Source organism: Penaeus vannamei, chromosome 12 (assembly GCF_042767895.1).
Source record: "Penaeus vannamei isolate JL-2024 chromosome 12, ASM4276789v1, whole genome shotgun sequence".
Lineage (NCBI taxonomy): Eukaryota > Metazoa > Arthropoda > Malacostraca > Decapoda > Penaeidae > Penaeus > Penaeus vannamei.
Window position 1 is genome coordinate 211490 of NC_091560.1, and position 15000 is coordinate 226489.

The 15000-nt window shown below is 50.5% G+C and overlaps 1 protein-coding gene across 1 annotated transcript in view; it reads right to left on the minus strand.

Annotated features, from left to right (window-relative positions):
- LOC113812829 (plexin-B-like) overlaps positions 1–15000 on the minus strand; it is a gene marked incomplete at its 3' end in the record, with an annotated part of 515634 nt that overhangs the window by 17430 nt on the left and 483204 nt on the right. The window contains 4 exon segments of the mRNA XM_070128405.1: positions 2252–2398; positions 2898–3099; positions 3735–3868; positions 14909–15000. The exon segment at positions 14909–15000 is cut by the window's right edge and continues 51 nt beyond it. Of these exon segments, the coding sequence (XP_069984506.1) occupies positions 2252–2398; positions 2898–3099; positions 3735–3868; positions 14909–15000 (575 nt within the window).

Here is a 15000-nt window from a genome sequence, read left to right on the forward strand (position 1 = left end):
AGTGAGGAGGAGGGAGTGGGAGTAAGAGGAGGGAGGAGGGAGTGGGGAAAGGGGAGGGAGGGAGTGGGAGAGTAGGGAGTGGGGGTGGGGAGGGGGAGAGTGGGAGGCAGAGGGGGAGGGAGTGGGGAGTAGTAAGAGAGAGGGAGTACTGGGACAAGGGGGTAGTGGGGAGAGTGGGAAGGAGGAGGGAGTGGGGAGTGGGGAGTAGGAAGGGAGAGAGAGTAGGAAGGGAGAGAGAGTAGGAAGGGGGAGAGTGGGGAGTGGGGAGTGGGAGTAGGAGGGGGAAGGAGCAAGAGGATTTAAAAAATAATCTCTCTTTTCCTCCCTCTCTTTCCTCCCCCTTCCCTTCCTTCCCCTCCCTCCGTCTCATTCCCTTTCTAGTTCTCAAGCCTTCTCTTTCCCTCTTTTTTCTTTCTCTCTTTCCCCTTCTCGTTCTCGTTCTCTTTCTCTCTCTGATTCTCCACCTCCTCCCTTTTCTTATTTTCTCCTTTTCTCTCCCTTTCTCACCTATTTCCTTCTTGCAAGAATAACAGTACATCGTTAATTTTTTCTTCTCTTCCTTTCTCCTTTCCTCCTCTTCATCTCCTTCCTTTCTTCCTCCTTCCTCCTTCCTCTTACGCCTTACCCTCGGCCAAAAAGGCGATAAACAAACAACACAGAGAATTAATAATAATAAAAAAATCTACACTGAAAAAGACAACAAACGAAACAAAAACAAAAAAATATTTAAAAAAATAAACTTAAAATACAAACCAACAATAACGACACTAACACAACATAAAAAAAACACCCTGAAGCATTAATTCTTAAAAAAAAAAAAAATTCTAGACAAAGCCCACTATGATTTAGCGCAAGCGGGTCCCGTGCCTTCCTTCCCCAAGCGCCTTCAACACCAGCAAGCACCACCAGCAAGCACACTTTGCAGACTCTCCGGGGGGGGGACTCTACTTCCTCTTGGCCAGGGGGGAAGGAGGGAGGAGGGAGTGGGGGAGGAAAAGGTGTTATTGGTGTCTGTGAATTTTTAAATTTTGGTCTTTTTGGGGGAGAGTGGGGTGGTGTGGGGGGAAGGAGGGAGGGAGGGGAGAGGGGGAAGGAGGGAGGGGGAGGGAGTGGGGGAGGAAAAAGGTGTTATTGGTGTCTGTGAATTTTTTGAATTTTGGTCTATTTTGGAGGGAGGTGGGCTGTGTGGGGTGGGGGTGGAGGGAGGGAGTGGGGGGGTGTGATGTTTATTTTATAAATATGGTTGTTTTATTATTATTTAGTTAAGGTTTAGGTTTTATGGGTCGTGGCGTGTGTGTGTGTCTGTAAGTGTGTGTGATTGTGTGTGTGTGTGTAAGTGTTTGTGTTTGTTTATGTTTATGTTTGTTTTAGGTCTTGGGTTTGCATGTATGTAATAAATCAGCAGTTATGTATAAGATGTACCAATATTAGGAGAACAAACACGTGTGTATTTATTCCATTTAAACAGCAGGTAAGTACGCCCACAAGCAAATATTTTTTAAAAAACTGGATTCTAACATTTTTCCCTTTTTATCCCCATCGCTTTTCGATGACCTTCGGAACATGAAATGCAAGAGAAATAAAAAAAAGAAAAAAAAGGAAAAAAGAAAAAAAGAAAAAGAAAAAAAAAAAACAGCTACGTTTTAACCAATCCATTATTCTCCTCATTATTGCAAGTGAAGCAAGTGAAGCAAATGAGGCGTCTGTCCGAAGCATCGAGAAGCTGATGAAGCAATAGGGGGGGTAGGGGGTAGTGAACACGTATAGGAATTTGAAAAAAATATATATAGATATGTATATATATAATACGGAGGAGGGAGGAGGGAATAAGGAATAGGGAATAGGGAATAAGGAATTGGGAATTAGGAATGGGCATGGGAATAAGAATGGGAATGTGAATAGGAATTGGGATAGAGGAAAGGGAAAGGGGATGGAGGAGACTGGGAAAGAAAATGTGGAAGAAGGAAAGGGGTAAGAGGAAGGAGAGGAAGAAGACGGAGGTGGAGGTGGAGGAGGAAGTGGAGGAGGAGGAGGAAGTGGAGGAGTAGGGGGAGAAGGAGGAGGAGAAGGGGAAGAAGGAGGAGGACGAGGACGAGGACGAGGACGAGGGACGAGAAGAAGACGGATAAGGGGACGAGGTGAGGGGACGAAGAGAAGGATAAGGATAAGGATAAGGATAAGGATACAGACAAGGATAAAGATAAGGAGTTGGACGAGGAGGGGGAGGGGGGGGGCCGAATCGGCTACTCACCACAGGGCTGAAGTCGACCTGCTCCCTGAGGAGGCGTTCCTCCGAGAGAGAGTAGCGGGCGTCGTGGGAGAGGGCGTCCACGGGGCCCTTCTCCACCTGGTGCTTGATGGCCTTGTACAGCAGGAACAGGGCGGTGCCGGCGTCGTCCTGGGGGAGGGGAAGGGGAAGGGGGAGGGGGCGAAAATGGGGAAGGGGAAGGGGGTGGGGCGAAAGTGGTATGGGGGAGAGAGAGAGAGAGATGGTTAATGTCATGGAATCTGGACTTATGAATATTATGGCGGATTTTAGCTTATTCTAGTTCATTTTATTCTATTTTCTTTATGTAAAAATACTCAAAATTGATATACTATGTGTGTGGAATCGATAAAAGAAATCTCCCAATAAGTAATAATCAATAAAAAAAATTCCTTACCTAGAAAAAAAGAAAAAATATATATACATGTATATTCGTATAAAACAATAATCTATCAATCTACCAATTTCCTCACACTAAAAAAAAAAAAAAAAAAAAAAAAAAAAACTAACATTCACAAAATCTACCACCGCGCCCCTTCCTCGAAACCATAACGTCTGCCACACCTCCTACCACAACACTTCCCCACCCCACAACCCTAACAACCCTACAACCCTACAACCGCCGACCCACCTTCAGATAGCCGTACATGCAGAGCGCCAGCCAGTTGGTGAGCATCTTCTCGACCACGCTCTCTGTCCGGCGGAGCATCAGCTGCGGGTGCTTGGTGGCCGCAGCCGCTGACACCAGCCGCAGCATCAGGCACCGCAACACCTCCGTCAGGTACTCCATGCGGCCCATCAGGAGCACCGTCACCAGGGACGCCACGTTCACCCTGGGGGGAGAGGGGGGAAGGGGGGAAAAAGGGGAGTTAGGGGCGGAAGATAATGATTATGATGATGATGGAGGTAAGGATGTCATCAATAATGATCATAATAGTGTTATAATCCTCAACCTCATCATCAGTAATAATAGATCAATAAAAATATGTTATTGGCAACAACAACAATAATGATAACTAAGGATTAACAATAACAACAGCAATAATGCTAATAATATATAAGGGTTAATAATAATTATCATAATAATGATACAACAAAATCAACGAACAACCGATGGGAGAAGAGAAAGAGGAGGATGACGAAGATGACGAGTTGGAGGAGGAGGAGGAAGAGGAGAATATGATGAAGATAAGGAGAAGGGTGAAAAGAGGGAGGAGAAGAATGAAGAGGAAAAAAAAGGATGAAGAAAAAAGTGAGACGAAGAAGAAGAAGCGAGAAGAAAAAATACGAGGGGCGGAGAAGTATGAAGAGGAGAATACGATGAAGATATGGAGGAGGAGGAGGACGACGACGACGAGACTAAAGAAGAAGCAGAAGAAAAAAAAAAGAAAAAGAAAAAGAAAACGAAGAAGAAGAAGCAGCATCAAAGGAGGAGGAGGCAAAGAAAGGAGGAGCAAGGAGGACTCACTTGTCTCTGATGTTGAAGGACTTCTGAGACTCCAGGGTGTCGATGAAGGACAGGAGAAAGTGCTTGTTGCCGATCAGCTGTTCGAACTGCAGCATGGCCACGTCGTAGTTGGTGCGGGGGCCGTGCGCGCGCGCCTGCGGGAAGAAAGGGAGGGGGGGGGGATGAGATTGATATTCACAGGGGGATGAAAGTAAGACCCGTTTGGGGCGTCGTCATCATAATCATCACTCTATCATCACCATCACCACCATCATCGGTATCCAAATCATAGTCATCATCGAATTCAACATCATCATCATCATTATATCCGCAATCAACATCACCACCATCATCACCATAACCACCACCGTCATCATCACCACCGCAATCAACACCATCACCATCACCATCCCCCACACCATCATCATCATCACCATGACCATCACCGTCATCATCCCCATCATCATCACCACCGCAATCAACACCATCACCATCCCCCCCACACCATCATCATCATCATCATTATCACCATCATCATCATCACCACCGCAATCAACATCAACGTCATCACCATCCCCCACACCGTCACTATCACCATCACCACCACCATCTTAGGGTCGGGAGCATCCATCACCTGGGCTCAACACCTGGAATTAAAATCTTACTGACGTCTTTGCCTCCACCGCCCCCTCCTCCCCCTCCTCCCCCTCCCCCCTCTTGTCTAAAGGGGAGAATGAAAGGGAGAATAAGAGGAAGGGCAGAGGGTGATAAGGAAGGGGAGAGACAGGGAGAGAAAGAGATAAGGAGAAGGATAGAAAAAAAGAAAGAGAAAAAAAGAAGAAAAGGAAGGAAAAGAAAAATATTAAAAGAGAGGGGGAGGGAGGGAGAGTGAGAGAGAGAAGAGAAGAAGATAACAGAACAGAACAGAACAGAACAGAGAACAGAGAGAGAGAAGAGAGAGAGAGAAAGAGAGACTACGAGTGCCAAAAGGAAGGTGCCAGAGTGGGCGTGATTACCCGCCCCCAGGGACCAGAGCGGCACCGAAGGGTCCGCGGAAGGGTGGGCGTGGAAGAGTGGGCGTGGGCGGGTGGGCGCGGAAGGGCGGCCAGGACAGGGTGTGGCTGGCGACCGGAGAGCGTAAGGTGGACAGGGAAATGTTAGCATAAAGGGGAACAGAGAGAGAGAAAGGGAGAGAGAGAGAAAAAGGAGAAAGGGGTGGAGATGCGAGGAAATCAGAGGAGAGGAAACTTGGAAAGGCAGAGGAAAGGGAACGCGCAAAAAGGGGACAAGGACCAATGGAGGTAAAAGAGGGGAGAGGGAAGAGGGGAGAAAAAAAGACGAGGGGGAGAGAGGAGAGAGGGGACAGAAGGGAGGAGGGTGGAGGGAGGGAGATGGAGGGAGAGGGAGAGAGAGGGAGAGAGGGAGAGAGAGAGAGAGAGAGAGAGAGAGAGAGAGAGAGAGAGAGAGAGAGAGAGAGGAGAGAGAGAGAGAGAGAGAGAGAGAGAGAGAGAGAGAGAGAGAGAGACAGAGGCCAGAAAGAGAGAGAGAGAGACAGAGACAGAGACAGAAAGAGAGAGAGAGAAAGAGAAAGGAGAAAGAGAAAGAGAAAGAGAAAGAGAAAGAGAGAAAGAGAAAGAGAGAGAGAGAGAGGGCAGGTGCGGGGGGAGGGCGAGAAGGCCGCCTGGCCCCCTGGACGATCCATCATCCCGCAGGCGGCGCGACAGTCCCTCCAAAACACTTTTTAACGACACGCTCAAGGGCGGCAACGTAATGATCGGTCTCCCCTTTACTTTACCCTCCCCCTCCCCCCTCCCTTTCCCCCTCTCTCCCCCACCTTTCCCCTCTCTCCCCCACCCTTCCCCTAACAACACGAGGCTCTTCATCGGGCTAATTACACCTCCCCCTCCCCCCTTCCCTTCCCTCCCCCTGCCCCTGCTAATCCAATCTAAATCATCTGTCTCTTTAAGTCCCGCCCGTGGTTAATGACTCCCGGAACTGCACATGCACACCTGTGGGCGCGCGGGCGTGGCAATTGAGACATTTTCGGGTGCCACTGCCAGCGCCAGCGAGAGAGGGGGCCACGGGCGGGCTGGGAAGAGTGCCGCGGGCGTTATTCGCCGGGCGTGGGCGGAGCGCTTTACGATCGTGTCAAAACGCGTGATGTATTGGGCGTTGTGCTCTCTTCACGCCCACGCTACCCTCCCCCCCCATCTCCCCCTCCCCCTACCATATCCAATCAAGCTTTTCCATTCTATTTTTTTATTTATTTACATCCCTTCCCGTTCGTTAAAAAAAAAAAACTATATCACTTTTATATTCATGGAAAAGGCTTCCATATATACTCTGTTTAATTTTCGAAAGAAAGAAAGGGAAATACGGCACATGATCAAGTCAAACAAGTTATACAAGATCTTCACACATCTCCAGCGCCTTCCCTACCCCCCCTATCTCCCTCCCTCCCTCCCTCCCTCCCCTGACCCCACCTCGTCCACCTTCCCTATCCCTCCCCCCTACCCTAGCAGGCCTCCCCACGCAATCAACATGGACTCTCCACCCACGCTATCCCGGCCACTTTCGCCTCCCCCTCCCTCTTCCCCATTTAGCACATCCTACCCACCTCCCCATCCCTCTCTTCCGTCTCCAGCCCCCTCCTCTGCTCCTTTCCCATCCTCCACCTCCCCATCCATCTCCTCCCCTTGCTATCTCTCTCCATCCCCCTCACTCCCTTTCCCTTCCCCCATGTCTCCCACTCTCTTCCCTCCCTCTCCCCTTCCTCCCACAATCTTCCCCTCCTCCACCTCCTACCCGTCATCACTCATACCCATTTCTCCCCCTCCTTCCCTCCCTTTCCCCCTCCTCCCATCCCTCTCCCCTCCCTTCCCATTACCCACCTCCCCCTCAAATCCCTCTCCACCTCCCTCCCCATCCTCCTCCCATCCCTCCCTCCCCTCCCATCCTCCTCCCATCCCTCCCTGTCCCATCCCTCTCCACCTCCCTCCTTCCATCCTTCTCCTCCCCCTCCCATTACCCCCTCCTCTCCACCTCCCATCCCTCCCTCTCTCCAAATTTACCGCGAGATGCTGTTCGGTGGCGGGATTAATTTGGTGAGAGGGATCTCTGTTTTCCTTCCATACCCAAATCCCAGCCCCGGCCGCCGCCTCCTCCTCCTCCTCCGCGATAAACACCGGCGCCGTTTTCACCCCGGACGAATCACAATGAATATTCACGACACCCCCCCCCCCTCCCCCCCGCCTGTGTCTCTCTCTTCTCTTTCTCTTTCTCTTTCTTTTCTCCCTGTCATTTTCTCCCTCTTTCTCTGTCATCTCCCCCCCCGTCTCTCTCTCATCCTCTTCTCTCTCTCTCATCCTCTTCTCTCTTTCTCTTTCTCTTTCTAACTTTCTCTTTCTCTTTCTCTTTCTCTTTCTCTTTCTCTTCTCTTTCTTCTCTTTCTCTTTCTCTCTCTCTCTCTCTCTCTCTCTCTATATATCTCTATCTTCTCTGTTATTTTCTCTCTCTCATCCTCTTATATATTTCTTCTTATATATATATACTCTCTCTCTCTTATATCTCTCTCTCTCTCTCTCTCTCTCTCTCTCTCTCTCTCTCTCTCTCTCATCCTTGTCTTCTCCCTCTAATCCCCACCTCTCTCTTATTTCTTTCTCTTCTCTTTCTCAATAATCCTATCTTCATCTACTTTTTGTCGGCTGGCTATCATCGAGAGAATGAGAGAGAGAGAGAGAATGAGAAAATGAGAAAATGAGAGAGAGAGAGAGAGAGAGTGAGAGAGAGAGAGAGAGAGAGAGAGAGAGAGAGAGAGAGAGAGAGAGAGAGAGAAAATGAGAGAGAATGAGAAAATGAGAGAGAATGAGAAAATGAGAAAATGAGAGAGAGAGAGAGAAGGAGGAGAAAAGAAAAATACAAACGTGAAGGAGAGAATAGTGAGAAAAAAAGTAGACGAAGCGAAGAAAATGGAAAAAACAAAGTAAAACAAAGAAAACGAAGAATAATAATAAGAAGAGAGGAGACGAGAGAAACGGAGAGAAAGAGAAAGAGAAGAGAATATCCGAACCGCCGATAATAAATCACGGGCGTAGACAGCCGCGCCCGTAGAGACAATTAACCGAGTGAGAGATGTACATACACCTTGTTCTTATTCCGGCGCCCTCTCCCCTTCTCCCTCTCCTTCTCAGTCTCCCGCCCTCTTTATTCTCGGTCTGGGTCTCTTTCTCCGTCTTTCCTCCCTCAATTGTGTCTTCTGTTGTCTTCTGTTGTCTTCTTCTCTCTTCTTCGTTCCTCCTTTCGCTCTTTCTATTCCCTTCCTGTCTCTTCCTCTCTTCTCCCTCTCCCGCACTCTCTATTCTCGGTCTGCGTCTCTTTCTACGTCTTTCCTCCCTCACTTGTGTCTTCTGTTGTCTTCTTCTCTCTTCTTCGTTCCTCCTTTCGCTCTTTTTATTCCCTCCTTCGTCCCCTCACTCCCTCTTTCGCCCCTTTTGATTCTCTCCTTCTCTCTTCTCTCTCTTCTTTTCCCTCTCTCGCCCTTTTTATCCTCTCCTTCCTTCTTCCTCTCTTTCGTTCCTCTCCCTCTCTCGCCCTTTTCATTCTCTCCTTGCTTCTTCCTCTCTTTCGTTCCTCTCCCTCCCAGCTCTTCTTGACCTTCTTAATTGTTTTAACTTTTCCCTCTTGTTCTCAATCACTGCTTTTATTTTCCACTTCCGAACATTTAGTACGAGGAAGCGGGGGAAATTGGATAAAGGAGGGGAGGAAGGAGAAGGGGAAAATGAATAAAGAAGGGAAGGACAGGGAAGCGAAGAGCAAGAGAGGAGACACAACGAAAGGGAGAAACGAGGCATAAAGACTGGGAGATGACACGAGTAAAACGAAAAGAGGAGATATAAAAGAAGAGATAAAACGGGAGAGAGAAAGGACTAGAGAGAAAACGGAGAGAGAAAGAAGGGGAAAAAGAGGAAAGACCAATAAACTACGCCAACTTCCCCTCCCACCCTTCCTTTCCCTTCTCTCACTCCCTCTCCCCTTCCCCCTTTCCTTCTATTTCTCCCTCCTTCTCTCCTTCCCTCCTTCCCCTCCTCCTTCCCTCCTTCCCCTCCTCCTTTCTTCCCTCCCTCTCTCCTTCCCTCCTTCCCCTCATCCTCCCTTCCCCTCCTCCTTTCTTCCCTCCCTCTTCCTCTTCCTCTCCTCTCCCCTCCCCCTCCTCCCCCCTCTCTGTCTCTCCCTCCCTCCTTCCACTCGGGGTAATAACGTGCCACACTGGATCCCCCTTCGCAAAGCCGGGATGAACGTCCATCATCATGCAGCCCCCCCCCCCCTTTCCCTCCTTTCCCCTCCTCCTCCTCCTCCTCCCAACTCCATCCTTGCTTCCCACTCCTCTCCTCTACTTTCCTCCTCATCTTCCTCTTGCTTTTCTTAGCTTCTCGTCGTCCGCCTCCTCCTCTTCCTCCTCCTTCTTCCCTCATTCTCCTAATCCTTCCCTCCCTCCCCTTCCCTGGTCTTCACTTGTCCTCCTCTCCCTCCTCTTCCCTCCCTCCCTCCTTCTACCCCTCCCTCCTCCCTCCCCTTGTCCTCCTCTCCCTCCTCTCCCCTTCCCCCTCCCTCTTTCTCCTAACCCCTCCCACCTCCTCCTAGCCCCTCCCCACCTCCCCCTCCCCCCCCCTCCTCCCCCTCCCCAACAGCGAATCCTCTCCGGATACCTGGACAGCCTTTCTCCCCGGCGGCCGGAAGCGAGCCAGAAGGACTTGTGTTTATCGAAAATGGGGAAGTGAGGAAAGTGAGAGAGGAGGGGAGGTAGAGGAGGGGAGGCGGGAGGGGGATAGAGGGAGGGAGAGGGAGAGGGAGAGGAAGAGGAGGGGAGGAGGGAAGGAGGATAGAGAGAGAGAGAGAGAGAGAGAGAGAGAGAGAGAGAGAGAGAGAGAGAGAGAGAGAGAGAGAGAGAGAGAGAGAGAGAGAGAGAGAGAGAGAGAGGAGGGGGAATAGAGGAATAGAGGAAAAGAGAGAAAGAGAGAGGAGAGGAAAGTACAGAGAAGAAAAAGAAAAGAGAGAGGAGAGGAAAGTACAGAGAAGAAAAAGAAAAGGGAGAGTAGAGGAAAAGAGAGAATGAGAGAGAGAGAAGAGGATGAGTTCCTCCCCCCTTTACTCCATCCCCACTACCTCACCCCTTCCCCTTCCCCCTCCCCCCTCAGCCGCGCACTCACCATCACGATAAGCAAGGTAATCCCCTCCCCCCCTCCCCCCACCTATTGTTGCAATCGTTTTATCTCGCTCACTTAGATATCATTGCAAGACCAACCGCTGGAATGCAATGCTGGACCGGCTAAGACAGGAGGAGGGGGGAGGGGAGGAGGGAAGGGGAGGAGGGAGGAGGAAAGAGGAGGGAGGGAGGGGAGGGGAAGGAGGGAGGGGAGGAGGGAGGGGGAGGGAGGAGGGGGAAGGGGATGGGTAGGAGGGAAGAGGTTATATCCGGAAAGGAGGGGGGAAGATGGGAAAGGGGAGAGAGAAAAGAAGGGAAGAGAGGAGGGAGGGAGGGAGAGAGAAAGAAGAAGAAGAGAGAAGTAAGGAAAGAGAGAGAGAGAGAGAGAGAGAGAGAGAGAGAGAGAGAGAGAGAGAGAGGGAGAGAGAGAGAGAGAGAGAGAGAGAGAGAGAGAGAGAGAGAGAGAGAGAAAGAGAGAAAGGGGGAAGTAGAAAACAGAAACAGAGAGAGAAAAGAGAAAGAGAAATAAACAAACAAAAGATACCACAGAGAAGCGAAAGGACGCGACTGCAAGGAGAAGAGAGAAGAGTAGAAGTTGAGGGGTAAGAAGGGAGGGTAATGGCACGGTGGAGGGGGAGGGGAAGGGGAAGGGGGGGAGGGGAGACGGCGCCATATGCAGCCAGTGCCCGAGGGCGTGAAGAGCGCCATCTATCAGGGCAGCAAATGGGTACGGGTTGTCGCGCCGATAAGAGTGGGGCTCGGCTTATATGGGGTGGGGGAGGGAGAGGGAGAGATGGGGAGAGGGAGGGGAAGGGAGAGGGAGAGATGGGGAGATGGAGAGGGGTGAGGGGGAAAGGGATGGGGGAAGGGAAGGGAGAGGGGAAGGGGGAGGGGAGGAAGAGGGAGATGGGAAGAGGGAGAAAGAGATTGGGGAAGGGGGAGAGGAGGATGGGGTGGAAGGGGGTGGGAGAGGGAAAAGAGGAAGGGAAGGTCAAAGGAGGAGGTCTAAGGAGATAGAAAAAGAGAGCAAGGGAGAGAAAACGAGACAGAAAGGGGAGAAAATCGAGAAATAAAGCGAAAGAAAAAAAAGAAAAGACCAAAAAAGCGAGCCAGAGACAGAAAGACAAAAAACAGAGAACGGAAGGCATCACAAAACAAACAAACAAACACCCAAACAACCTTCCCCGACCGCTTCCCAACAGCCTCATCCCCGACGTCGGGTTCCGGGTACGCCCCCCCCGACCCGACCCGACCCGACCCGACCCGACCCGACCCGACCCGACCCGACCCGACCCGCCCCGACCCGACTCGACCCGACCCGACCCGACCCGACAGAGCACCGACGCCGCCGACCGACTCCAGACGACCGGGAGACGAGAGGTCGGGTGTCCGCTCCAACCGACAGACACTCTACCTGCCGTTCGCGATTTCCGTCAGAGCGAACGCCGGATATAAGGAACGACGTGGAGATGGAGAGAGGGAAGCGGGGGAAGGAGAGAGACGGCAATAAAGAAGAGGAAGAAGAAGGGGAAATGCAGATAAAACGATGATGAATAGGGTAATAAGGTGAAAAAATATACTTTGCGTATTTGTGAGGGAGAGAGAGAGAGAAAAAGAAAATGTATGTCTTAAGAGGAATAAATAATAAGAACAAAAAAAGACAACAAAATACGAAACAATAATAAAAAATACATAAAACAACGACAGACGAAAAAAAAAACATGGCACATTTTTCCAATAAAAAAATGGCGGGCCGAAGGAAGGAATCTCCCCCATCCCCCTACCCCCACTCTCCCCTCACCCCCCCTCCTTCCCCACCCAAGCTACGTCCTCACGGGGATAATTATCACGCTACAGGGTGGAAAAAAATCCTTTAATACGCAGAGTAGGCCATAAAACACCGAGAACACGATTTAATGGCTGTCGATTCTCGGAGTTCGTAAATTTCTTCTTTTCTTCTTTATTTCTTTCTCTCTCTCTCTTTCTCATCCCTGGCAGAAATCCTTCTCTTATTTCTCTCCCTTTTCTCTTTCTCCGTATTTCTTTCTCTCTCTCTTTCTCATCCCTGACAGAAATCCTTCTTTTCTTCTCTTCCTCTTCTCTTTCTCCGTATTTCTTTCTCTCTCTTTCTCATCCCTGGCAGATATCCTTCTTTTATTTCTCTCCCTTTTCTCTTTCTTCTTCATTTCTTTCTCTCTCTTTCTCATCCCTGGCAGAAATCCTTCTTTTATTTCTCCGTCTATCTGTCTGTCTCTATATATCTCTATCTATATCTCTTCATCTATCTATCCACTTCGTTCTCTTTCTATGGAAGAGACAAGAAAGAGGGCCAATGAAGAGAATAAGAGAATGGGAGAAAGCGGAGGATGGCCAAGGAGGAGGATCAGGAGTAAGAGTAGGACCAAGGAGTAGGGCCTTAGGAGGAGTAGGAGTAGGACGGCCAAGGAGGAGGAAGAAGATCAGGAGTAGGAGGAGGAGGGCCAAGGAGCAGGGCCCAAGGATGAAGAAGAGGAAGAGGATCAGGAGTAGAAGGAGGAGGGCCAAGGAATAAGAACAGGAGGAAGAAGAGGAAGAGGATCAAAAGTAGAAGTAGGAGGAGGAGGGCCAAGGAGCAGGGCCCAAGGAGGAGGAGCAGGAGCAGGAGGGCCAAGGAAGAGGTGTTATCCGAGCGAAGGCACCCGCACCAGGGCACCGACGGCCCGCCTGCTCCCCGTCACCTCAAGGGCCACCAGATAAGCGCATCCTGTGTCCAAAGGCGTCGGACACGGCCAAAGGATCCTCTTCCCCGCCCCCCCCCTCCCCTCCTTCGACTCATACCCCCTCCTCCCTCCTCCCTCCTCCCCGGCCGCCCCTTCTGTCGTGCGCATATTAGAAGGAAGGGGGAGGGGGGGAGGAGGTGGAGGGGGGAGGGACGACTTCGAATACATTGAGATAATTCTTATCTGCATTTCTCTCTTCTTCTTCTGTTCCCCGTCGGGTTTTCCTTCTGTGTGAGGGGTCCTTTGTCCTGCTCTCCCTCCCCCTTCCTTTGGACATCTCCCAGGTTCCCCGAGACGGGACAACAAACACCTCCCAAGGATTCCCCCCCACCCCCCTACTCCCCCTTCTCCCCCCTGCATAGCGAGACGGGAGTGAAACCAGCTTTCCCCCTTCCCCTCCCTCTACCCTCGTCTCCCCCCCACTACTTTCCACCCCACGGTAAGCCTCGTCCTTCCCCCCCCTCTTCCCCACTAACCTCTTCCCCTATACCCTTCCACAATGCCCTTCTACCATCCTTCCTTCCCCTTTTCCAACATTCGTCTGATACCTCTCCCCACGACCCCCTACTCCCCTTCCCCCTCCTCCTACCGTCCTTCATTTCCCCCCTCCCACCCCATGATTCCCCCTCCACCTTCCCCTTTCCAACTCTTTCTACCCACTGATTCCCAAGCCTCCCTACGCCTCCCCTCCCACTATCACCCTTCCCCTTCCCCTCCCCACCCACCTACGCCTTTCCACTTCCCCTCTCCACTCTCCCACCAACTGATTCCCCTCTTCCCCTCCCATTCTCACCCCCTACCCCCTTTCCCCTGTCCCTTTCCAGCCACCTCCCCTCCCCCCCTAACCCCTTTCCACTCCTTCCCCCCTCCCCCCTACCCCCTTTCCACCCTTCCTCCTACCCTCTTTCCACCCTTTCCTCCTCCCTTCCCCCTCCCCCCCTCACCATCCCACATTAACATACCACTTACCAGCCGCCTACAATAACACACACCTCTGCTGCCTGATAGCCCACGGGATAATTAATATTTATGGTGTCCAGCTGAGTGGTTAGTGTCATCGGCGCGGGCGTGGGCGTGGGCGTGGGTGGGTGGGCGTGCGGGCGGGCGATAGAGGAATCGCTTTGTGCTCTATGCAAAGGAAAGTGGGGAGGGGGTGGGGGGTTGACGTGCTTGAGAGAGAGAGAAAGAAAGAGAGAGAGAGAGAGAGAGAGAGAGAGAGAGAGAGAGAGAGAGAGAGAGAGAGAGAGAGAAATAGAAAGAAAGAAAGAAAGAAAGAAAGAAAGAAAGAAAGAAAGAAAGAAAGAAAGAAAGAAAGAAAGAAAGAAAGAGAAAAAGAAAGAAAGAGAGAATGAGAAAGAGAAAGAAAGAAAGAAAGAAAGAAAGAGAAAGAGAAAGAAAGAAAGAGAGAAAGAGAAAGAGAAAGAAAGAAAGAGAAAGAAAGAAATCAAAGCAAAGACCCTCCCCTTTTAACCTACCCCCCCCCCTCCTCCTCCTCCAAGACCACACCTCCCACACACTCCCCGCCATAAATCAAACGACAATATAATCTTCAAGAAAAATGCACATCCCCCCCCCAAAAAAAAAAAAAAAAAAATGCCCCCAAAAATAATAATAATCGCCTATGAATATGCATGGCGCCCATCTCGCCCATTTTGGGTAATGGCGATTTTTTAATCCTGGCTTCGGGGTGATGGACGGGGGCGCCGACTTCCGCTGGAAGAAAGCCCGCGAGACCAAGGGACGGGGGGGAGGGAGTGGTAATGAGGGTGAGGAGGGTGGTGGTGATGATGATGAGGGTGGTGGTGGTGATTGTGATGGTGATGATGATGAGGATAGCGATGTAATGATGATTGCGATGGTGATGATGAGGATGATATGTTGGTGGTGATAATAATGAGGATGGTGGTGATTGTGATAATAATGAGGATGGTGGTGATTGTGATGGTGATGCTGATGGTGATGATGACGATGGTGGTGGTGGCGGTGATGATGAGGAGGATGGTGATGGTGGTGGTGATGATTGTGATGATGAGAATGAGGATGGTGGTGACTGACGATGATAGTAATAATAGTAAAAATAATAAAAATAATAAACCCTCAAAATTAACAAGAGGAAAATTAAGAAAAGAAAAAAACATTACATTACATACACCCTCACAAAGAAAAAAAATAATAAAATCAACAACCCAACCCTTACTCCTGAAAAAGAAAAGTTGACCTCTGACCCGACGTACCTTGGGGTCAGCGAGGATGGGGTGGTCGACGACGCCGGGGAAGAAGACCTTCATGACGTAGGCGCGGTGGTCCAAGGTCGGGATCCCCGAAG